General features: G+C 36.5%; 1 protein-coding gene across 1 annotated transcript in view; it reads right to left on the reverse strand.

Moving 5' to 3' along the window:
- The window catches only part of LOC110563671 (complement receptor type 2), an 89714-nt gene that overhangs the window by 52859 nt on the left and 11003 nt on the right, over positions 1-25852 (reverse strand). Inside the window, 20 exon segments of the mRNA XM_060365104.1 lie at positions 7195-7279; positions 9611-9683; positions 10323-10346; positions 10996-11181; positions 13299-13484; positions 14306-14698; positions 15177-15259; positions 15588-15669; positions 16479-16886; positions 17717-17793; positions 18085-18175; positions 18250-18426; positions 19125-19532; positions 21026-21108; positions 21364-21463; positions 21544-21732; positions 23456-23845; positions 24783-24868; positions 25490-25592; positions 25674-25850. Of these exon segments, the coding sequence (XP_060221087.1) occupies positions 7195-7279; positions 9611-9683; positions 10323-10346; positions 10996-11181; positions 13299-13484; positions 14306-14698; positions 15177-15259; positions 15588-15669; positions 16479-16886; positions 17717-17793; positions 18085-18175; positions 18250-18426; positions 19125-19532; positions 21026-21108; positions 21364-21463; positions 21544-21732; positions 23456-23845; positions 24783-24868; positions 25490-25592; positions 25674-25850 (3401 nt within the window).

The following is a 25852-nucleotide window of genomic DNA, read 5'->3' on the forward strand; positions in this document are numbered from 1 at the left end:
TGGGGTCAGGCGAATGGATGGAGTAAAGGAGATAGAGGCTCCTGCTTTAGCTAAAAAGTCCCTTCCCAGTAAGGGAACAGGACAGGTTGGCGTCACTAAAAAGGAATGAGTCAAGGGAATACCCCTGAAAATACAATTGAGTGGTGGAGGCTGGCAAGGCTGTCCCCCTACCCTGACAATAGAGGAACTAGGAGAGGTTGGTCCCCAATACTCCATCAGGAATAAATAAGTGTCTCTGGTGTCCACAAGGAAGGAGATGGGCCGTCCCGATACCATAATTACCGTGGCTCCCTGCTAGTGACAGAAGTAGTTGGGTCAAGGGAACCCGGGCACCTTCAGTCATCCGTAGCTAGACCTAGGATATTGGCAGAAGGGCAATCTAGGAGTGATGCCCCCATATCATGGGAGAAATGGTGACAGTCAACACCCCAATGTCCCTCTTGGTGGCATTTTAGACATGGCCCTGGTGGGTTGTGGGGGTTAGGACAAAACCAGGCCCAGTGACTTTCTTGACCACATTTGAAACAAGGACCCTATGGTCCTCATTCCTTAAGAGGCAAGGGAATCTGTGTAGTTTCTGAGGCTGGCCAGATGGCCTTGGCCAGCATTTGGTATTTTTTCTTGCAGGCTTTTAAACAGTTGCCGGCCCTGCCTAGTGGACACTGAGTAAGAACTTATCTCCTTAGGATGAGTTCAAATGTAGCATGTGGCTGGAAACAAAAAAATTAAAACAATGAGTTAATCAGACATAAATTTTACAAATATGTAGTCGTAAAAACCACAGCTCTCATAATTAAGAGGAATAATAGTTTTTAAAAGGAATAAAATTTTATTCTGGAGCCATTTTGAGTGGTCATGACCCTGGAACAATGATTTAGGTTACCCCAAATTTAGTGTTTCCAATGTGGAAGCAGTTTTGCAGAGCAGAGAAAGTTTAAAATCAAGGCAGGTTTTAAAATACACGGTGGGTACATCCAAGAATCAGGTATGTTAAGATGGGGAAAGCTTTTCTATAGGCCCAACATGCTTCCTGATAGCACTCGGGATTGACAGAAGCGTATTGCTTACTAAGTCAATAGACTCTAACAGGTTGTTTCTGGGGCTTTTTGGTTTTGGTATGTTTTGTTTTTCTGAATCTTATTGCATCAAGATGTTAGTTCTGACTTAGCTCAGGATTAGCCTCTGAACCTGCAACATTGAAATTCTCATCAGCCAGTCAGTCTCTACAGAAACAGATAACTTTCAGGGATTTTATTTCACAACCAGATGTAGTTTCTTTCCAGAAATTTTTGTTCACAAATATGTCAGTGCTATTCAGCCTAGGTTAGGATGGTGCAGTAATGAATGAGGAGACAGCCAGGAGGCTTGCCATCATCCAAGTGTGATCTAGTGACAGGTGAATAGTTAATAAGATCCCAGAAATGGAATAAACAGGGTTTGTACTGGATTTTGATTCTTTTCTTAATAATGATGATGAGAAAAGAGAGAGAGAGAGAGAGAGAGAGAGCCCTACTCAGAGATAGGTGGTGGTGGTGCTTATTGAAATAACAAATATGGAGGTCCAAGTTTAGAGAACAGGATTAAGAATTCAAAGATTCTAAGAGAAATAGAATCAAAACAAAAATGTCCACATTCTGTTTTCAGAACCTGTTGTTCTTTATATAGCAGGAAAGACTTTGCTGATTAAATTAAATGAAGAACATTGAAGTGGGGAGGTAATTCTGACTATCATAGTGGGTTTCATAATCCCAATAAACCTTATAAGAACTTGCTACTAGATCAGATAGAGAGAATGGTGAGGACAGAGATATAGTTGCTGCCTCCAAAGAGCAAATAATAGAAGCCTCTGTAGGGTGAAAGAAATAAACAGGTTCTTCCCTGGAGCTTTCAGATGGAACCAGTCCTGCCAGCACTTTAGATTCAGCACTCTAAGACCCAATTAGCATTTAAGTTATTGTCAGAAAGAGTATGGAAGAAGAAGCTATATTATAGTTAAGTGGATTCAGTTCCTCAACTTCCTTACACCATTTGCTGTCAGAATAGGCTTCTGATTCTCACATTGTTTGGGGCTTACCTTTTAGCATCCACTTTCTACCCTCTGTCCTTGACATTTTTAGCTCCTGGCTGATATTCAGTTTCACCAGTGCTTTTCTTAGCTCAACCCTCACTGACTTCAAGGGCCACAGAAACATATTTTTCAATACTTGACCTCACAGTTCTTTAACTTATCTTTGCCTCTACTCTACTATGCCACCAACGCTTATGAGAATATCCTGAAGTTATCACTATACCAGTATCCTCTCCATAAACTCAACTATCCTGCTTTTTTTTTCCCTCAAGACAGGGTTTCTCTGTGTAGCCTTGGGTGTCCTAGATTTGCTTTGTAGACTAGGCTGGCCTCAAACTCACAGAGATCTGCCTGCCTGTGCCTGCCCAAGTGCTAGGATTACAGGCATGCACCACAACATCCATCTCAATTATCCCACTTCACCATAAATCCTACCCTTCTAGTTCACCTCCAGTGTTCTAATTAGATGTGCTACAACTGGTCTCTTGCTAGGTTAGGTTTATGCTACATTGTAAGAGTCACCATTTTCATACACCTCCACTTACAGTATTTGTTGGACAAAACAACATAAAATTAAATTCTCTATTATTTTGCCTCCATTATTATAAAACTGAATGTGGCTAGAGAAAAATAAAGAATTGAAAGTGACTAGTCTTATTTTATTGACAACTCATTTTATTTAGATCTTTGTGCTAGGATAACAATGCATTAAGGGACAATTCTTTCTGGCCTAGATAAAGACCTAATATTCCAGTTGGACAAGGTCAATCACCTGGCCAAGATTCCACCTCTAGGAAGGTAGGCTGGCCTAACACTTTAATAAGATACTGTGCTTTTTCTTTCCCAAATTCCTACTCACTACTATAGTCTTTTACGGAGTACAGCTGGGTTGCTTTGTAAGTCACCAACTTTTCTAAAACCCACAAAAAAGAATAACTTTAATTTTCTTTTTTCTTCTTTTATTTTCTTTCATCATTTTTGTTTATTTTTTTACATCTTTCCATTTTTATTTACTTACTTTTATGTGTATGGGTATTTTTGGTCTATATACATACTCGTGCAGTGTCCACAAGTGCTAGAAGAGGGATTCAGATCTCCTGGGATTGGAGTTACAGTTGTTAGCATTATGTGGGTATTGGAATTGAAGCCTTGTCTTCTAAAATAGCAGCCAGTAAGCTATCTCTCTAGCCCCTCTTTCTAGCATACTTTCCCTAATTCTTTAGGCCTCCCAAACATTTTGTGTTTCACTCTTTTTCTACAGCCTTCCTCTAGACCATGTGACTGCCTGCCACCACATGGCTGACCTCCATGCTGGTTTAACTCAAGTGGCATGGATTTTTTTTTTTTCTTCTCTTCTCCATTTTCCTCCTCTGAGGAACTGCTAGATAAATAACTTGCAGGCCCTAGGGTTGAAAGTCTACTATAATTGTCCTTGAGATCCTGTCTTATTCCTTTCTTAAATGATTATACTAATGAAACTAAGAACTTGAAGAGTTCTTAGATTTCCCAAGAATCATTTGGTGATCACAAAGGGAGGGGGGTTCCCTAATTTTTGGTAACATTTGTATTTTTGCTTGATGTCCCCACTGTTCTTTAACCAATTTACTATTACTTTATAAATGACTTCCATGTGAATTGTACTGTGTTTAGCTGCAGCTTTGGTCTCTACCCACCAAGTACCTGGAGTAGTTCACTCCTTCAGTTTTAACCAGCTCTTGACTCTAGACAAAACCACCCCATCTAAGAACCACTAGAGTAGATTATTCCTACACAAAGTTCCAAAGTGGGCAGACAATGCAGGTTTTACCATCTGCTTATTTCCCTGCCCTATTCCACTGGTTTGTTTACATGCATGTTATGCTATGGTGATAAACCAAAACTATTAAATGAACTTTTTGAAGGAGTTGTTGACCATAGCAGCAATTTATACTGGAATGCTAAAGTTGTAGGTGTGGCATTGTCAGCAAATATTGTCAGTGTTTAGAGAGTGTTTTCCAGAGAATGAAGCCAGCAAGGGAAAAAAAGACTAGGAGATTGGACAGATTCTTCAGGATATAATGTTAGTCTTCAGTTCCTGCGGAGATTTTTCTTTTTAATTAATTTATTTTCTGTGTTTGGTTGTGCCTTAGTTTTTGTTGTTGTGAAGAGACACTATAACTATAGCAACTCCTATAAAGAAAAATATTTAATTGGGGCTGGCTTACAGTTCATAGGTTTAGTCCATTATTATCATGGAGGGAACTTTGGTGCCATGCAGACGGACATGGTGTTAGAGAGGTAGCTGAGAGTTCTGCATCTTGATCCATAGGCAGCTGAAAAGAGAGAATGAGAAATGCTTCCTCTAACAAGGGACACCTTATAATAGTGCTACTCCCTATGAACCTATGGGGGTCATTTTTATTCAAACAACCACAGGCTATTTGTATTCTTGTGTGTCTGTGTACCTTGTGTGTGCCTTTTGCCCATAGTTACCAGATGAAACTGTCTAACCCCTGGAACTTGAGTTACAGATGGTTGTGAACTGCCATGTACATGCTAAGAATAGAACTCAGGTTCTTTGGCAGACCAGAAAGTTCTCTGAAATGTTGATCCATCTGTCTAGCCCTACATGTGATTTTTAAAGCCACAGTTATAACTGTCCCCTTCACACATGCACACACAGGCACACACACACACACAGGCGCACACACACACAGGCACACACAGAAATACACACACACACACGATGCTTAATAGCACAATTCTTCTAGGAAAAGATGAGACAGAAAACTGGTCACCAATGGAAAGGTTGTTGTTGTTATTAATAGTCTAAAGCTTAGATCTAAGGCATAATGGGAGAGGATAAGTTTTGGGATTGAGGGAATTAAATTTGTGCATTGAGAGAATGGCTAAAATAACCAAATAGTATAATCATGAATAAATTAATATTAAATTATAAACTCTTAAGACCCTAAAATTGTATATACTATTTAGGAAATCACTGACTTCAGAAAGACAAAATTATGTAATTTTTTAAAAAATATAGTTTATTTAAATAATGAATGTATCTATTACTAAATGGAATTTTATAAAAAGCTGAAGCTTATGAGAAAACTTCTAAAGAAGTAACCAAACTTGAATTAAAACTCAGCTCCTATATTTTCCAAATCTTGTACAAATCAGAATTACAGAATGGTTGTGGATAGACAAAAAAATATACTGTATTATGAGAAAAACATTAGCCCAAGTGAGTATGCTTAACCAAATCACAGAAGGAATTTTCTATTAAAGTCAGTGTTTCCCGTTAGGTGTGTTCATCACAACTGCTGGAAATATTTCAAATGCAGGAGTTGTCCAAACTTTCTGTTTCTCCAACATGCATTGTCATCTAAAAAGTACACGATTTGAGAACTGTATAACCAAGTTACAGAATAAAAGTTACAAAAGGAAATCTCATGATATTTTAAGTAAGTTTTTGATTTTGTGTTGGACTATATTCACAGATAATCTGGGCTTCATGTGACTCACAGGACACAGTTTGAACACCCCTGGTAGATGTTGAAAGCTCCATAGTAACCCAAAGCATATGATAACAATGAGTAGGCTGCTTTTAAAAAGATGGGGCTACATATAAAGATGGGTTTTCCTTAAGAAGCTTATACTTGCAGTGTCATTTACAGCTCCATACCCATAGCCTGGTTTCAATCAGATCACAAATAGGGCTTCATAAAAGAGGCCTCAATGTACCATAGTTGTGAACTCAACTTTAACTTCAAACAAACCTCTGCTCTGCTTAAGAATAAGTTGCATGTGAAAAAATTACAGCTTATGAAATTAGTTCACTGATGCTGCAACCACTCAAAGATTCACTGCTACTCAAATGCTTTCTTTCTTATCAGTGTTCAATGCAATTCCAAGCTATGAGACACACTGGAACAGATTATTTCTGTGTAGATAACAATGTGACTAGTGTAATTCATGTTTAAATAACATGACTAGAGCACCAACATTCTATTGGACAATTATAACCATTAATTAATTAGATGGTATATCATTCTGTTAGGAAGTACTGCTGATATGAACTGGGACACATAACTATATTTTATGCTGATAAATACAAATAAAATAAAAATCATCGTTTATCCAACAAATATATAATAGCTTTTCTTTGGGTCCCCTGGTTTGAGTGTGGGATTCCTCTGATATATGTTCCCTTTTTTCTCTGTTCCTTTGCTAAAACTCCCCAGAAGCAATTAATATTTTCCTCTTCAAATACTACAATAGCTTTCTGTACTTTGCCTATGATACTTATTCTTACTTTATTATATGTATGTCTTTTTTTTTCCTACTAAGGTAAGTCCAAGAGGACAGAAGGTATCTGTCAAATATATAGGGATCAGTTTAAAGTCACAACTGATCCAAAATTCTTTTTTAAAGAATTTATGCATCGTTATATGTGCCCGAGTATATGTATGTGCACTACATGCATACAAAAGCTCACAGAAGTCAGTAGAAGGCATCAGACCCTCGGGAACTAGAGTTGCAGATAGTTGTGAGCCACCATGTTGGCTCTAGGAATTAAGCCTCTGCAAGAGCAATAAGTTCTCTTAAGCTCTGAACCATTCATTTTTCCATACCCCAATCCTAAATTCTCTATCCTCTTTTCCTTCTTTATTTCTCTTTAATAATATTTATTCTTATTCCTTTCCCCCAGGTTCTTTTTTTTTTTTTGAAACAGGGTCTCACAGAGCCCACCTCGAATTCACTGTGTAGCTAAGGCCAACCTTAAATTTCTGATCTTTCCTCTACTTCTCAAGTGCTAGAATTATAGACATGTGCTACTATGTCAGATTTTATCTCATTATTAATTATTTTAAATTATTCTTAATTATTTTATTAATCACATTTGTTACGTATTTACTGAATAGACAAATGTTTAAAAAAAAACTAAGACTATGAAATTACCAACTATGAAATTGGTAAGCTAAAAATGTTGTGCATGAATGTTAAAGACTGATAGAAAACAATATTTACTTAAGACCATACTTTAAAAAGACCATAAGAAAATATTAAAGCAAATCGTGACCTCCATATTAGTAACTGTATTTCAGTTTTATGTATACCAGCTTGTCATGTGATCAGCTTGCTGGGTTGTATGGATCAATAGAATATACTTCTCGTGTTTCTAAATGAAGAGCTCCTTCTTTAGGCCTTGTCTTTGTAGAATAATTACTAAAAGAGAGACATAAAAACACATCAAATATTTACTTATTAATTATTATTATAGTGAGGATTCATTAGCTGTCTACATTTTCTCATTCCCAGGAACTTGTATTTTCACATGTAATTTCATCTCATTTTCCTTTTTTTTTAATTAAAACCTTTTTTCTTTTTAAAATATTTATTTATTTATATTTATATGAGTGGATCTGTCTTCAGAAGAAGAGGGAATCACATTCTATCACAGATGGTTGTGAGATGCCATGTGGTTCTTGGGAATTGAACTCTAGACCTTGGAAAGAACAGCCAGTGCTCTTAACCACTGAGACATTTCTCCAGTCCTTCAACTCATTTTCTTAAATATTAGACAGCATAGGCCCCAATTTTGAGGGCACATAACAAAATAAATAACTTGCTAGTTTGGTAATTGTTCAAGTTAGAAGCTGACACTAGATAACTTACTACTCTCGTTTATAAAACAATGAAACCTTAAGTGTATTTCAATTAGTAGAAAGTAAATTTTATTAAGTTAGAAAATGGAATTGAAATAAATTTAGAAACTTTTTAAAACATGCCTGTTTCTGGGCATGGTGGCACACATATTTAATCCTAGCATTTGGGAGGCAGAGGCAGGCAGTTCTCTGTGAGTCTGAGGCCAGCCTGTTCTACAAAGCAAGTTCCAAGACTGCTAGAGTTGTCACACAGAGACACCCTGTCTTGAAAAACAAAAACAAACAAACAAAAAACAAACAACCCAACAACAACAAAAACATACCTGTTTGTTTAATATCAATTGAGACTCTAGAATATAGGGTCCCATGATATAACATGCTAATAAGTGAAAATAAGCAAACAGGAACATTCTAAATTATTTTTAGATATTCCATTTTTTTTCAAATTTTGCTAAACATGCAGTATTCTGATAGTAAACTTAGAAACCACATTTTCTATATATTTAAAATTTTAATTATTCTTGGCTAAAATTATCTCCTAACTTCCTGTAAGAAAAGCCATGCAAATGACAACTCAATTTTTGTCTTTTAGATACTTTTCTCTTTTGAATTCTTTAAGTATCATTCTCCTAGTGTTTCTTCTCTGATGATATTTTCTCCTCACACCTTTAGATATTACATCTCTTTGAGATCTGTTCTCATCTTACTTGTACCTTTTTTGTTCTTTGTAATCTCAAGACTTCCACTCTCTTACCTACCTAAGTCCAGACCCCTTTAAGTACTACATCGCAGATGCCTCATAACACTGCCCCACAGCCTGCCTCTTTCCCTTCAGTGAATCCCTTTCCCTGGAGTCATTTTATGTGTCTTTTCTTTCCACGTCTAGTATGAATCACAAAGTTCAGGAAATCTATTTTTCTTCAAAGGTATCCTTTACCAGTGCTCCAGTCTCCTGATCCTTGATCTTGCTGTTGGAAATACAAATCTAAATACCTTATTGTAATGGGAGTTTCGGTGTCTTTAAAAACTCAGTTATGTTATGAAAACATATTTTTGTATTAATCCCAGATGTAGGATATGGGGCTACTTCAGACTGTTCACAGCAGCAGACTATTTGCCTCATGAGAATTCTGGGAATGGCATGATCTTTGCGAGCTTCAGATAAGTTTAATTCTGAGGACTCTGAGAGGGAATAAATACCAGAGCCCAGAGAAAAGGGAAGGGACCAGGTTCCAAAAAAGAAGGCTGCTGCTACTCTCCCCTGCTGCTCCTGATTGTTGTTGTTACAGTTTGATGAGAAGACATTTCTAAGATATACACATGAATACTACTTGCCCCCAAGGTACCTGATGACCCTAACCAATAGTAAGTAGCTAAAGAGAATTTTGTCTCCTCTCCCCACTAACCTTTTGCTCCTACGTGGTGTTGGGGTGATGGAAGGGATTGGGGTGGAGAAGGGAAGTAGAGGCATAAGAAACCAAAATAAAATAGGTAAAAAATTATACACTACACCTTATTTCCTTGAAATGATCTTACAGGTCACAGTTTCTTGTCATAGCATGCAAACTTTTTCATGATTCAGCTAGATTTCCCTCAGCCTGCTGAGTGGAACATTGTTAGTTCCATGGATGTTAAAAACCAGCTTGTAAAAAAAAAAAAAGTACTGTAATCTAACTCAAATAAAGAGAAAAACAGGCTTCTTTATTGCCATATTTTATTCTTGTGGCTATTATGAATCTAAGTAAGAAAAAAATAGGAGTTTTAGTATTTATTAGTTCTATTGAGGTACAGAACTCTGAAGTCGTCCTCAAATCTGAGGTTGTATGGTGCCCACCCAGGGTAATTACTAGGGCATGTCTGTTATAGAACATGACCAAATGTGCAAACTTACCGTTCTCTATGTTTTATTATCACACAGAAGCTGACACTAAACAAAATGATAACTGCTGAGCCTGCAGAAATACCTAAAGGAGAAAAATGAATATTTAATGCCAGAAAAAATATGACATATATTGCTAGGGCCTACTCATAGTGGCACAGAAGATGTTAATATGATTTTCTAATAGATTTTTCTTAACCATAAATACTGAATTACTGAATAATCATAACTGAGCTTTAAGTTTTTCTAATTGTATCTAGGCCATGTTTTGTCTGCAGTACCAGGCACATGGATCACAGGCTCCCGTCAACTTTACACCAAGTTTTTTTTTCTGTTCTTTTCAGTTTCATTGGTAAACAGTCTTGACCCTGTGGTGTAATTAGGAACATAGAATACCAGAATTCCATGATTTTGCATGACAATTATTTGTTTTCAGTTGTGAAATTTGCTTTGCTATCGCAGAATAAAATTACTTATTTCATTTGTACCAAATAATAAGAACAAACGAAATGAGGCTTTCAATTTAAAAACCTTGAATAAATTTTCAATTCTAACCTAAAAGGGCATTTTAATGTTCATGACACATTATAAAATGCCCTTAAAACATAAAATAAGATCAGATCCAATGTATTAAAATGAAACATTAATATGTAGAAGGTAAAACTTGTATATATATTTATGAAAAATTATAAGAAATTTTCTCCAAGTATTTAAGTAAACTCACCACAAATAAGAGGAATAGTTGACCCTAAGGAGAATTTAAAAATATGAAATATTAGTCTAGCAGCACAAGTTATGTCATCTAAGTACCGTTACATCTGATAATGTCCCAGAGGTCAACACTCAGCTCCCACTTAGTTTACTTATGATAGATATATATTATATATATATTACACCCACTTATTTAATGTCAAAACTCAATTGATATCTTCCCACTTTGATTAAGTAAGTTGTGGAGTTTATCAATACACTCAACTTTCTAATCAGTGACTTTTAGGATCAAATGAAAATATGAACTGTTATAACATGTTAGTTGACATGTTTTTGGAACACTTTTCAAGTTGATAAGCACTTAAAATTTAGCCAAGAGAGAAGTCCACAGTCTGTCTTTCTTCCTTCCTTCCTTCCTTTCTTTCTTTATTTCTTTCTTCAAAGTAAAAGGCTGTGAGTTTTACATTTTTGCTCCTTTTGGATTATTGTGCCCCTTTTGGTGTGATGTGCCCCATCAACAGCTATACTTTTTTTTTTTTTTTTTTTTTTTTTATTGACTACTGCCTTTCAGTTAGTCTGTTGTATTACTGTTCACCATGTCAAAACCCCAGGAACCTCCTTCACTGATAAACTATTTCCTTCCTTCATGGGTGGGATACAAACATCTTTGATGCACTTGCACTTACGGTATTTGCAGATAGCCAGGGGAGGGTTCCATTGGTGGTCACCCTGGCACTGGCTCTGTGGACTTCCCTCCAAGGTATATCCATCCTCACATTCCAAAGTCACAGTAGCTCCAAACCGGTATGTTTTACCAGGCTGGAGTCCCTTCTGGATTCCATTTGTATCTTTAGGGAAGCTACAGTTTACCTCTGCAATTAAAGAAATCTTCCTAATACAGAGTCATGATTTGTCTTTTTACCAAAAAAAGTAGAAACTGCCCTTACTAGAAAGGTTATGAAATCAACTTATTTCATTATCAGTAAGCAAAGTTTCATTAGAAAACATAAAGCAATATCCTGGGAAGTCTTTATTGTCAACCATTTTACAACGACTACCTAGCAAATTAAGCTTGGTTGTTCTCTACTTACATGTCTATGCTAACAGTATTTAAATAATTCTGGTGCCTTCTTTAAAAAACACTATTTACATTATTAAATGTTCCAAATTACTGTTCCCTTTTGATTTCTAGTCTTACTCTCTAATTCTTCATACATGCACATGATGCATTCTCATTTCTTTGTATATATTTTGAGCATATGAGCCAATGCTGCTGCAGGCCATAGCTGGTCATATCTAGATTAAGATAGCTATGAATATGACCTAACACAAAATCATTAATATATTTAAAATATTATGATATTTTTGGAAACTTGTGTGTACATTTCTTTTTAAAATATTTATTTCTCTCAATCTCTCCTCTCTCTTTTTCTCTCTCTCTGTATATGTGTGTGTGTGTGTGTGTGTGTGTGTGTGTACAAGTACAACAGCATATGTGTGCAGGTGCCCTCAGAGGCCAGAAAATTCTCTTTTTTTTGCTTCAGATCCTCCAGATATGGAGTTATAGGTGACTTTGAGCCACCCTATGTGGGTGGTAAGAACTGAACTTCAGCCCTATGGAAGAACAGCATGCACTCTGAACCACCAAGGCATCTTTTGCCACACTTAAAACAATTCTTGAACATGGATTTTATATATGATGACATTTCTTCATTATAAGAAAATTAGAAATTGCCATGCCTGGTAAGAACTTGGACTTGAATCCTCACTGCTAGTTGTGTGACTTTGGGTAGATCACAAATCATTCTGAGACATTGGAACCTTATCTACAAAGCAGGAATAACAATAGGACCACTCTTCTATGGGTCTCATGAACATTACATGAGATAATAATGGAAGCAATGAGTAGCATCTGACAAATAGTAAAATCCTCAACAATGTAAACACTGACTTATTACTTTTATTTCATAAACATTGTTGATAATAATTACTTTATAATTTTTTTAAATGCCCATATCTCAGTACCAAATAGGGAAACAGAATCAAAAGAACATTGTGATTTTTTTCCTTAGCATGTATCCAGGATCACAACTATGAGGACTTCCTGAACTATGCCTTCAAAGCTTCAGATTGGCACCAGCTGTGTGTTCTTACTGTTCTGGAGTAAAATGTTTGTCATTGATGTTTATATGAGAAGTTTGCTCTCTAGGCCACCACCCTCTTACACACCACCAGAGCTGTCACACATGTAGAAATATGGTCCTCTGCCTCTGGGATACCTTGAATACACTTGTGACCCCTGCCACAAGCTATGGAAAACAAATTCATCCATTGCGTTCAGGATAATAAAGTCTTGGTCATAAGGTGAAAGTTCTTATGGTTCCTGAGTCATCTTTCTTTTTGCTATGAGGAATCTAATCAAATTCACAATCTTCTTGCATTAGTCTACCCATTTACAGCAGTTTTATCATGTGCCATTACACCAGCTTTTCCCTTCTTCAGGAATTATCTTAAAAGATTTTAATAGAAGATTTTAATATACCCCCTAGTAAAAGCTTTGGTTACTTTCCTTTAAAAAGTAATTGTTAAAACAAACGAGTGATTTGTTCTCATGAATAATTTAGTAAATTCTGGTGTATTTTCCATAGAGGTGAGGAAGTGCTAAAAAAAAAAAACAAAAACAAAAAAACAAACAAACCTTCTTTATAATTTATATCCACAATCATATGACTGAAGGTAGAGGGATGTTTTATCAAATGCACTCTTAGCATAACTATAACAATGGTGTGACTATAAATAACCTTTACTTAGAAATTATAAAAATCACTTCAACTTTAATTATGTCATTTTTATTTTAAGATTTGAGATTAATGTATTAATTGATTAAATGCACTTAATTAAATCAGACAATTGATCTCTAACAATTTTAAACTGAAAATTCTTAACAAAACATATATACTTGGGACAAAGAACAAAACAGACAAAGTACCTTTGCAATAAGGGGCAGGTTGGTTCCAGGTACCCTCATGAGTACAGATAAGAATTGCCTCTCCAGCCAGGAGGTAACCTTCGTAACAGCTGTACGTGACTGACATTCCAGGGGAAAATCGAGCTATATTACCACCAGTATGATTCCCATTGGGGATTGTGGATGGAGACTGACACCCTAAGAAAGCTTGGAGATCAATAAGAAGAGACTTTTAATTGGGCATAGGGTAACACCTAGACAATACAATCTCTGGGTAACAGCAACACAGAAAGGCAATAAGAAGCCAATTTGTTCATTCTTAAGTTTGGACACATGTGTGTTTTCTCTTTATGCCATATATTATTAGAAGAAAAGAGTCAAAAGTATTACAATTTATCAACCCATGGTATTCTATAATCTTCTCTTGGTTGGTTCCAAAGTAGTGTTCACAACTAATCACAACTAATTAATCTATTATCTTCCCTCTATGTAGAAAATGGTCTAAAATCTAAGCACCACACATACAGATACCCAGGAACAATTAAGTGAAACCACACCTCTGTGAAGCTTAATTTAGTGAGGCTGCACCGGGCAGTCTGATGAGGACAGTCACTAGCAGGACCAAGCTGTCAATGGCTAAAATTATGAGATAATTTAGTGGGTTTGAAGGTCAGTTTCATTTTTCATAACATACAACATTATTCTCCTTGAAGATGACACAATAGCCTTAAATATCAAAATTTCAGAGTATTTTTGCCAAGTATTTGCCAAAAAGTATGCCCACTTTTTTCAAATTCATAAGAACAAATAAATTAGAGATTGATTAATCTATAAGTTAACCATCATTTCAGGTCCTCTTGCTCTATAGAAAATAAAGAGAAAAAATCAAGTGAGGAGATAGCAAAAGATAATCCTATAAAAGACTAACTGCTTTAGCTTTTAGATGGTTTACTTTAGGTAGAATGCAAACTCAAAAGCCTTCTTTATTGTGTAAAACATCTCACTTTTTATCCATGAAAATGGCTTACCCTTTCTGATACAAGCTGGTACACCTGGTACCCATGTGTTATTAGTATGACACCTTATCAAGTGACTGCCATTCATGATGAAGCCTTGATTGCAGACAAAATGTACTGTGTCATTATGGAAATATGCAGACTGAGTTTTATTGAGTTTGTATCCATGCTTGACTTCTGGATCAGGGCAATGAGTTAGAGGAGAAGATTGTAAGCACTGTGGTGGAGGTCCACTCCAAGATCCATGTCCTTTAGAATCATTTATGCACTGCAAAGTTTTCTCTCCCAAAAGATAGAATCCTTGATCACATTCATAAGAGACTTCATTTCCATACAGGAAGTGCTCTGCCATCATGCCTGTATGACTACCATTTGCAACGTTTGGTGGAGGTTGACAGAGAATAACTGCAGAAGAGATTTAGAGAATTTGAGCCTTCATCCCAAGATAAATAGCACTATGCAAGTGCCTTATATTTTATATGAATAGAAAATTGTTTAAGTTTTGGAAACTAGAGCATACTTTTGGCTAAACAACTTTATCAAATGTCGTGTAAGTAACACATATTCATTCCAAAAACTTCAGAAAATAAAATGGAGTGTAAAGAAAAAAATATGTGTTCTTATATCCCAGAAATATGGTCCACATAATTTTCTGTTTAGCGACATTAGAACATATATTTATATCCACATGCATATAGTAAATGCTCATTCCTGCCTGGCAATTTGTTTCTCAGTGCTAGTTTTGATCAAAACTAGTTTCGTCTTATACATAGCAGAAAGAAGTATAAACTGTTAAAGTAGTTGTAAACTTGCTCTCCACTAATTGAGTTTACCTTTCTAACTCCCTGATCCATGGTTGGCTTTCCCCATGCCCAAAATTTACCTGTACAAATTGCAATCTTTTGGAACCAAGTCCCATTCTTAGCATTTTGACACTTTTCGTAAGTATGTCCAGTCAACTGGTACCTAGAAAAAGATATTATAATACATTTCTTCTCAATATTTCCTTTCTGTATCATAGACTGTACAACTATAGAGGTACTTCTAAATGAGCTTTTTGGCCTGGAGAAACTTAAACTTTTGGTCATTCAAATCAGAAAACTATTTCTATATAAAAAACACTGAGAAAAACCCTTCCCATGTCAAAAAAGCAGGCAGAAGCTGCAAGTTAGACCATTGCAGGTAGGAGCATTGAGGAATCCCCAAAGGGTTTTTACCAAGACAAGCTGTGGGAAGAGTTAATACACAGTTTACACTGGGTATTCTGTCTTAGAGTGGACAACTTTACACTCACCCATTTTGACAGGTTCTATTCACTAGTTTTACATGTGTGTCATTTGGAAAGTCAGGAAGTTCTCTCATAGGCTCACATCCTTCTGGAGGGACAAAATTGAGATTGCTTTTAAATTCCTCATAGCAAAAAGAGGGATGACTCAGGAACCAAAAACACCTTCATATTGTGGGCAAGACTTTATTGTCCTGAAGGCAATGGGTGAATTTGTTCTCCCTATCTTGTAGCAAGGGCCACAACTTATCCCAGAGACAGAGGTCCATATTTTTACATGTATGCCAACTATGGTGGGGCCTGAGAGGGTAGTAGCCTGGAGAGCAAACTTTCCACATAAACACCAATGACAAGCATTCTACTCTAGAACTGTAAGAATACACAGCTGGTGCCAATTTGAAACCTTGAAGGCATAGTTCAGGAAGCTCTAATCCATTGTGGAATTTTTTTTCTTATATGACTATACTTGTGATCCTGGATACATGCTGAGGAAACAAATCTATCCACTGTCTGCCTTCAGGATGAGAAGGTTCCTTCAGTTACTGAGTTGTCTTTCTTTTTGGTATGAGGCTGCTTTAAAGGTCTTCTCATTATATATCTTGAATATGTTCCAAATCCAAGGATACATTTATGCAAAGATCACAATACAACACATGTATACCTTTCTATGGAATGGAGGAAATGTGAAGGTAATCTGTGTCCTTTTGCCTTCATTTCAAGACTGTTTGGAATGATAGATAATAAATAAGACTAAACTATAGGGGTTGGAGATGTAGCTTATACTTTCCGTGTTTGTACAAGGCCCCAAGTTTGATCTCCAGCCCCTCGATTAAAAAACAGAAAAGAAAAATATAAATAAATAAGTACATTTTAAAATTCTCATTGAGTTTGCCTTTTTACCTTTTTCACAAAGTGGTATTTTAGGATCCCAGGTGTTATTGGCTTTACAACGGATCTCCCTATTTCCAATCAAAATGTACCCATTATCACACTTGAATGTCACAGTATCATTGTAGAAATATGGGGCTCCATTGACACTGATCTTGTTTCCATTTGGGACATGGACATCTGAGCACTGAACAGCAGGGAGGGAAAGATTACAGAGAGGAGCAGGGCCACTCCAGAATCCTCTTCCTCTGCTGTCACTTGTACAGTGGATGGTGTGTTCTCCAATGAGGTTGAATTGCACTCCTTCCTCTGGCCCGGGATAACACATATATGTGACCACAGTTCCATATGGGACATCTTCTGAAGAACTCCCTGTATGTATCCCATTGTGGATAGCAGGAGGTGGTGGGCAGGTGATTTCTGGGGACATGAAAAAATACTGTAGACATCTGACTCAGGGTTAGAAATGTAGCAGTTCTGACCATGTTGTTTCTCTGGAGAGTGTGGATGAATGCTCATGCTATGAGTTATATTAAACCTTATTGTGTATATAAAATTTGATTTAAACAAATTTCACTGAAAATAAAATTGGTATTGAAAGTGAGCATAATATGAGATAGCAAGACCTAATATTCACTTTCTAATTAAATTAATAATTAGTTTATCACAGTCAATATAAGAATAAAAAGATACAACTGATAGAATCATGCTTTTGAAGTATTTCTTGCTACAATAGCTATATGTTTAACTAAGGAAAATTATTGTTGATTGATTATTTACTTTACAATCAGAAGTTTCATCATCTAGAAAGTAGGCTGAGTACCATTTTATTCTAATAACTTTGAAGTCTGTAGTTGACAGACTTGACACTACAGATGAGACTTGAATTTCAGAGAAGTTATATATACTGCCAAAGATCATACATGTATTAGACAATAGCAGCAGACTCTGAGTTCATATCTGACACCAATCTCCTATCTCTTCATTAAACCTTGGCATAATGCAAAGTAGGGACTGTGGCTCAGATAGTCATCACTCTTTATATTCTGAAAAGCCCAAACTACAACATAAATTTGGTAACTTAGTACATGGAATTTGACAGATTAAAGTAGAAAGAAGTGACAAAAGAAAGGTGGCAAAATAGTTATAAAACTAGACAAAATAATGTAATAATTCTCATTGCATAGTCTAAAATAAGAAATTTATCCATCTTATGCCACTTTAAATCCTCTGTCACTTTTGTTACTCACCTTTACAAAGACGAATCTCTATAAACCAAGGAACTGTACCTTGACATAGTTGATAAGCACTCTCACTTAACTGGAACCTGGAGACAAAGATTCACATCATTTGGCCACATGGTTACCAATAAGCTAAGCAAACATTGTAAGCTCTAGGGACATACCGACAAATTTTAGGACAACACAACAGGAATAAAAATATAGTAAATTTTTTGCACCATGCATCCATTGCACAGTTCTCATGCATGGAGAAACATTATAATAAACAATCTATGAGCACATGACAGAGAAAGACCTTCGAGATGAATCCTTAAACACAGTTTGCAGTGGGTACTGATAAGACAGACCTCATTCAGGATGAGATATGCTTCACTCACCCTTCATCACAAGACGAATTAACAGCTGTCCTGATGAACTGATTCTTAGGCCTCTTAAAGAGGTGTGGGCCTATTGGCTTACACTCTGCAACTAAGAAAAAAGATAAAGATGAGTAACAACACAAGACAATTTTAAGTAAAACATCTGTATTTGTGGCATAGTACCTTTGCATTGAGGGACAATAGGAGTCCACTTCCCCTCAGGGGTACAATGTATAGTGTCTTCTCCCATCAATAAATAGCCAGGGTCACAGCTATATCTTATGGATGTACCAGGGTTAAAGTTGAGGAAGTGCCTATCCTCTTTTTGCCCATTAATGATTTTTGGAGGAGCCTGACATTCTAAAGAAAGAATAGATACAAGGAAACATTTTTAGCATTAAAAAAAAAACAGATGCTGAGCTAAAGAAATCAAAATTAATATGATCATCACATCCTTATGACATCTGTCTGGAACAGATGGTTTTTTGTAGTTCTTAGGTAATTTCAAGTTATCATTTCTCAATCATGTTTTCTATACTCAGGCTGCCACTGATCTGTTTGACTCCTGCTTGCCATAACTCACCTCCTATACCCCCAACCTTTTCTTTTTCTTTCTTTTTTTTTTTTAAGGATAGGGTTTTACTACATACTCCAGGCTGATCTCAAATTCACAATCTTCTTATATCAGTCTCCCCAGTTACAGCATTTTTGGCATGTGCCGTTACACCAGCTTTTTCCTTCTGAAGGAATTATCTTAAAAGATTTTTTGGAAAATTTTAATATAACCCCAGGTGAAAGCTCTGGTGACTTCCCTTTAAAATATCATTGTTAAGACAAACAAGTGTTTTGCCCTCATATTTCCTAAAGAAATGGATAACTTAGTAAATTCAAATGTATTTTTGCTTAGTGGTGAGGGAGTGCTAAGAAAGCCTTCTTTGTAATTTATATCCATAATCATATGACTGAAGTTATAGGGACTACAAAGGCCCTGTGTAAAGTCCATAGGCTCTTCCTCAAACTATTCAAAATGATTCATCTTTTGTATATTAGACACCTACCTTTTTCACACACTGGTACTGATGGCTCCCATGTGCCCTGGGCATTACATCGAATTCTCCTGCTGCCCTTCAAGGTGAAGCCAGATTCACAAGAAAATGTCACAGTGTCATTATAGGAATAGCTATCTTTCAAAATAGATAACATTTGCCCTCTCTTGACCTGGGGTTGTAGACATTGAACTGCAGAAACGGAAAGTTCACAGTGTGGTGCAGGGCCGCTCCAGATCCCAGTCTTCTGACTGTCACTGGTACAATAGATAGTCTTTTCTCCAATAAGAATGAAGTTAACTCCTTTCTCTGGGCTTGGGTCACAAGCATAGGTAACTGTGCTTCCATATGGTACATTTTCTGAAAAGCTGCCTGTATGTCTTCCATTAAGAACAGTTGGAGGTGGTGGGCAGAAAATTTCTAGAGATGGTAAAGGACAGTGATTACTGAATCAACCATGACTCATTTAATCAGGAAATGCAGTATAATTACAAATGTTATTTTAAAACTTTATTTTTGAGTATGTCTCCTTTACTGATTTCTTAGTTCTAATTACCAAATACACAATCTTCTTTATGTACATGGCTCAAGTTCTCTTACCAAGATCATGTATTTCTGGGAGGAAGAAAAGCTGCTAACTTTACTTGAGTTAAGAAACAGCAAAAGATGCCCACAAGGACATTTGCTCAACTATGTTCATAGTGGCTTTATTTGTGATAGCCAGAATCTGAAAACAACCTAGATGCCCCTCAATGAAGGAATGGATACAGAAATTGTGGCACATTTACATAATAGAATACTACTCAGCTATTAAGGAAATCATGAAATTTGCAGGCAAATGGATGGAACTAGAAAAGACAAAAAGACACACATGATGTACACTCACTTATATGCATATATTAGCAGTATAATATAGGATAGCCATACTAAAATCTAGATCTAAAGAAGCTAAACAAGGAGGACCCTAAGGAGGATGCTTAAATCTCATTCAGAATGGCAAACAGGATAGACACTAGAAGCGATGGAAGAGAGAGAACAGGACTGGAGCCTACTATACGCAGAGGATCCTCTGAAAAGGCTCCACTCACCAGGGACCCTGAGACTCACAGCCAAACTTTGGGCAGAGAGCAGGGAGTCTCTTCTGGAAGAATGTGGGGATAGAAGGACATGGAGGGGACAGTAACCCCACAAGGAGACCACCAAAGCTAAAAAAAAACCTGAGTCTAGGGGGTCCTGCAGAGACTGATGCACTAACCAAAGACCATGCATGCATGGAGAGGACCTAGACTTCCTGCTCACATGTAGCCGATTGGCAACTTAGTCTCCATGTGGGTGCCTGAGTAAGGGGAGAAGGGGCTGCCTCTGCCATGAACTCAGTTGCCTGCTCTTTGATCACTTGCTCTTGTGGACTTGCCAGGCCACAGAGGAAGAAGATCCAGGCAGTCGTGATGAGTTTTGATAAACTCCTCCTTTCAGTTGACTAGGAGAAGGGGATAGTGGGGAAGAGGGAGGGAGGGTGGAACTGGGAGGAGTTGAGGGAGGAGGCTTCAATCGGGATATATAATGAATAAATTGTAAAATAGATAGATAGATAGATAGATATTGAGTAGATATTTAAAAATCAACAACAAAATGAAACAGTAAAAAGGCAATTGAAGGGTATTGCAGTGCACACCAGACCTTTAAGTCCTTAAAATTTTTAAGTTTTTTTTGTTTTTGTTTTTGCTGTGTTGTTTTGAATCTTTCTTTCTTTCTTTCTTTCTTTCTTTCTTTCTTTCTTTCTTTCTTTCTTTCATCTATCTACCATCTATCTATGCTTATAGAAAAAGTACAAGCTTATAGGAAAGCCAAAAGTGCGGTGTGTGTGTGTGGGGGGGGGGTGTTTCTTTACAAACCACCATTGTCTTACCTACCTTTACATACTGGCTTCTTGGTCCAAATGGCTTTCTGTTCAACAATTACACATTGACTAGAGGGTTGTCCTTGTAATTGGTACCTGAAGACAGGGGTTAGGATTTAGTACTGTTAGGCAGCTTGTGCTTTAAAACTGGCAGGCTTGACTTCAAATCTATGACAAGTCCATTTAATTTATACAGATACCCTTTTATTGGTATTCTTTTTCATCATCTTATTCCACATTATTCCTGAATAATATCCAGGTTCATCCATGTTCCTTCTGTAGGCTTTATGGTTCACAGCAGGCACATATAATCTAAGTGCATTAAATTTTACAGACCGTCCTTACACTCACCCTTCATTACAGGAGAAGTACACAGTTGTGCCAACCTGAAGACTTAGAGGCTCTTTTACCTGCCCATTGGGAAACTTCCCCAGGGGTTCACACTTGGCCTCTAGGAAAAAATGGCAAGAATAAGAAGTAAGTCACGGCACATATCAGGCCAGCCCCAAACAGATGGTAAATTTAAGATACCTTTGCATGTGGGAATGACACCATCCCAATCTCCTGAAGATAAACACTTAATTGTCTTTTGTCCAATAAGCAAATAACCAGGTTCACAACTGTATGTCACAGACAGTCCTGCAACAAACTGGCCATCGTGCTGTCCTGTGTGGTGTCCATTATGGATGGTGGGAAGTGATGGGCACTCCAGAGGAAAATCTTTATACATATACATAGGGGAAAAACCATAAGATTATACATACTTCTAAATCTAGATGCCAGCTTAGGATACAGATCTAAGTAAATAGCATGCAGTCTGTGGCAGCTAGTCACCATTAACTTTCAACTTCTCCTCAAGCAGGTGTGCCTTAGTTGTTTTGGTTTATGCAAAAACAATTGCATTTTGGGGAAACATGGTCTCACTAGGTAACCTCGATTGGCCTGTAACTGGCTATCTTTGAACTCAAAAAGATCCACCTGCTTCTGCCTCCCACATGCGGTGATTAAAGGTCCCACCAGCTTTATTGCAACATTTCATTTTTTTACTTTATTATATAAATTATTTTTGCCTTGAGAAAAATTTCAGTTTCTAGAAAGGTTCAGTTTCATTCATCCTAAAACCTATCATTCATAGTATTATCCTGACAGACATTACTAATACATATCTAATTACTAATTAGTAATATCTAATTACTAATACTAATCTTATATATAACATGAATATAAATATGTACATTATGTATAACACACATACTGTTCTAGCTTCATTTTATTTCACATTTCAATATATTGTTGTTATTCTTCAATTTCAATATATATAGGGTCACCTAAATCTTTAAGGTTTGTTTTTCATAGACAAACCATTTTGAGACTGTCTTAAAAAGTACTTCCCATTTTTCTACTGGTTAATTTATTTACTGATATGTAAGTGAAATAAATATAATTTGCGCAGTGCTTGGGATTGAACTAGGCAAGGACATTGTCACTGAGTTACATCCACAATGCCTTTTGTTACTTTTTATTTATAGGCAAGATCTGGCTAAGTTGCCCAGGTAGGCTTTAAAGTCACACTGTGACCCAGGCAGGCTTTGCACTTACAATACTCTTACTTCAGCCTATTGAGAAGTGGAGATTGCAGCTCTGTATTACCAGGCCAGAGTGAACCATATTTATAAACAATATAGTATTCCTAAGTTCTTGAATATATTTAGAATTTATAAATATTATTCTTTATTAAAATTTGTGGTAGCGTAATTTTGTCAAATACTGACAATTTCTATACTCACAGAATAAAACTTTAGATATAGAATGATTAGCAAAATAAACCAGAAGAAAAGAGAACAAAACATTCACAGTAGTCCCTATTTTTAAACTTAATTGATTTAAACTGCTACAGCCTAGGAGATGTTTGAGTAAAACAGACCATTGATCCAGACTACAATGAATGGCTATTAATAGATGAATATTATATCCATTGGACATATTTTTGCTCCCAGATTACAAATTTACCACAATCGCCTGATTCTCATGGTTCTCACTAGCTCCTCATCCTTGGAAGACTTTCCCAAGGATGTTATGTTCAGTTAAAATTCCCATAATTATTTCAAGTTCTTTTACTCAGCTGATGTATTTTGAAGGGATAGTTATAGTCCCTACAACTAAGAAAGAGCAGAAAGCCATTGTTTTTCCCTTTCTCTTGCTTATTCCACCCCAGCCCATATCCCTGCAACATATAGAGCACACAATTCTTCCTTCAGGAGCATGGGACAAATGATCTGCCCATAAATGGAAGACCATAGTCCTCAGTGGGACTTGACTTCCATATCCCACACTCCCACTGCTTGTCAGGCTCCAGCCCCTGATGAAACTTTGCTTCCATGCTCAATGTTTTTACCAGGTGGCAGACCCTAGGCAGTTGACTACGTTTTATTTCTGTACTTACCACTCTCACAGACGGGCAGTGGTGTTGGTCCCCACATTTCATTTGCTTGGCACCAGACAGTTTTGCTCCCTTTCATGGTGAAGTTGGATCTACAGGTAAATGTCACAGAATCACCATGTCTGAATGGTGCTCTAGATCCTTTATTTCTGAATCCCCCTAGTATTCTGGGCTCTGAGCAAACAGATTTTTTATTCAGATGTTCACATATAGGAGCAGCTTTATCCCAAGTGCCATTTGCTTGATCTTTACTTATACAAAAAATAGTCTTTTCTCCAATGAGACGGAAGCCAGGTAAACAAGTGTACTTCACAACAGTTCCAGGAAGTATGGGAAGAGAATAGTAGAAATCCCGAGCATTGCTTACTTTAGGAGGTGGGTCACAAGAAATCTCTGAAAAGAAGAAAAGAGACCAGGTGAGCATATTGTACTTTCAGGGATTATTTCTATAGATTTTTACTTGAAATGATTTTAACAGATAAAAGGCAAATTTAAAATATGTTAATTGCACATATAGAGCCAACATGTACTGTTGACATTTAAGCTCAATGGCCCTGCTTTCAAATCCTCACTGTCATTCAATAGCCTTAGGCAAGTCGTATCTTCCTTCATCCTCAGTTTCCCAATTATAGTGTACTATGATGAGAATATAGTGAGACAAAACCAAGTGAAATGGGCAGGCACAATACCCAAAACAGTGCCTGTTCGAAGCACACACACACACACACACAGCTTGCAGGTAGCATAGTCACATTAGATAACTGTCACCTAAGACACTGTAACATCATTACAAGTCATTTGCAATCCTTTAATGCCAGATTCCTTTGAGAAAACCATAGAAATGATGTTTTGAGTAATGATCTCATATTCTTTACACATCCTAGTGTCATGAAAGAAATTAATAATATATGATTATATGTCATATTATAACTATGACATATGTTCATATTTTCTGAGTAACTTGCAGAATAAAGAGAAAGTTGTCAATGTCTGCACTTCCAGTTAATGTCCATTTGGTACTAAGTAGAGTTCTTCAGTATAAGGAATGACATATAAAGGCACAACCAGTGTTTTATTACACTAGAAAAGATTATGCTTGATTTTGGTACAGGTAACTTTCCAGGGCCTTTATTATTTTGTTTATAGAATCACAACATAGTATGACAATAAATGAATGGATTTAATGCTTATTTCTGCATTTTAAACAGAAGAAAGCAGAAATTATTTTTTAAAGTGCATAACTGGGTAGGATGTTATATTTAAAAGCTGCATTAGAATAAAGAATCAAGAGAAAAAAATCCATGTTTGATTATCCTTATTTTCTACTCACGTTCACAGACAGGAAACTTATTATTCCAGATTACTGTCTCTCCTTCTGGGACACACTGACTAGAAGATTTGCCATTTAACTGGAACCTTAAACAATAAGGAGCAGCAAATCATCACGAGAACAAACCACTTTTCAATACAGAGTGAATCACTTCTCTTATATATTCATAGGATGGTATGTATTTTAAATATTTCTGGCTTAAGAAAAAGGTCACAGTTACTTGTGAATCTGCTCCACTAAACAATGAATCAATAATGGATCTAAAAAAATATTAAAACTGCATCTTTTCTTTTGAATTCTTCCTCTCCTCTTTGGCATCCAGATGTCAAGGTTATCTTTATCATCTTGAGGAAAACAGTCTCAATTCCTATAGAGAAAATAGTAAAGACCTTGTTTCCCAAGTTTACTCCAACATGTCTCACTAAATCCAAATTTTATATTCTTTCTGTATAACAGGAGTTTTGATTTGTGAACCAAAACTTTGCATTTCCAGGTGATGAAATGACAATTCCCACTTTTGCTGGTCAAGCACAAAATATATAAACTTGAAGAAAAAAAATGGATTTAGCTAATGACAGAATTCTTATTCATAAAAGGTCAAGAAAAAGGAAAGAAAATAATAAATAAAACATTTAACTATCTTCAGAAGTCATCTTTGCAATCATTATGGGAAACAATCAGTGCAAGACCTATCACTTCACACTCACCCTGGGTCACAGACAAAAGAAACCTCTGCCCCAAGCTGGAAGTTAGGGGGAAGAAACACATGGCCATTGAGAAGTTGGTTTGGAATGGCATCACATGATTTCACTAGGAAAGAAAAGAGAAGGCTTGCACATGAAGAATCAGGAAACAGTTGTTTCCTTTGAATAAAGCAGAAGTTTCATAGACCTTCACATGTCGGGGCCGCATGGCTCCAGGTTCCCAAGGATGTACATTCCACAAGGTTAATTCCAATGAGAGTATAACCAGGTTCACAACTATATGACACTTCCTGGCCAACAGAAAATAATTCCTTATCCTTTTTGTTATAATCACCATGGTGGATATTTTCAGGTGGTAGACACCCT

The sequence above is a fragment of the Meriones unguiculatus genome, chromosome 11, assembly GCF_030254825.1.
Source record: "Meriones unguiculatus strain TT.TT164.6M chromosome 11, Bangor_MerUng_6.1, whole genome shotgun sequence".
NCBI lineage: Eukaryota > Metazoa > Chordata > Mammalia > Rodentia > Muridae > Meriones > Meriones unguiculatus.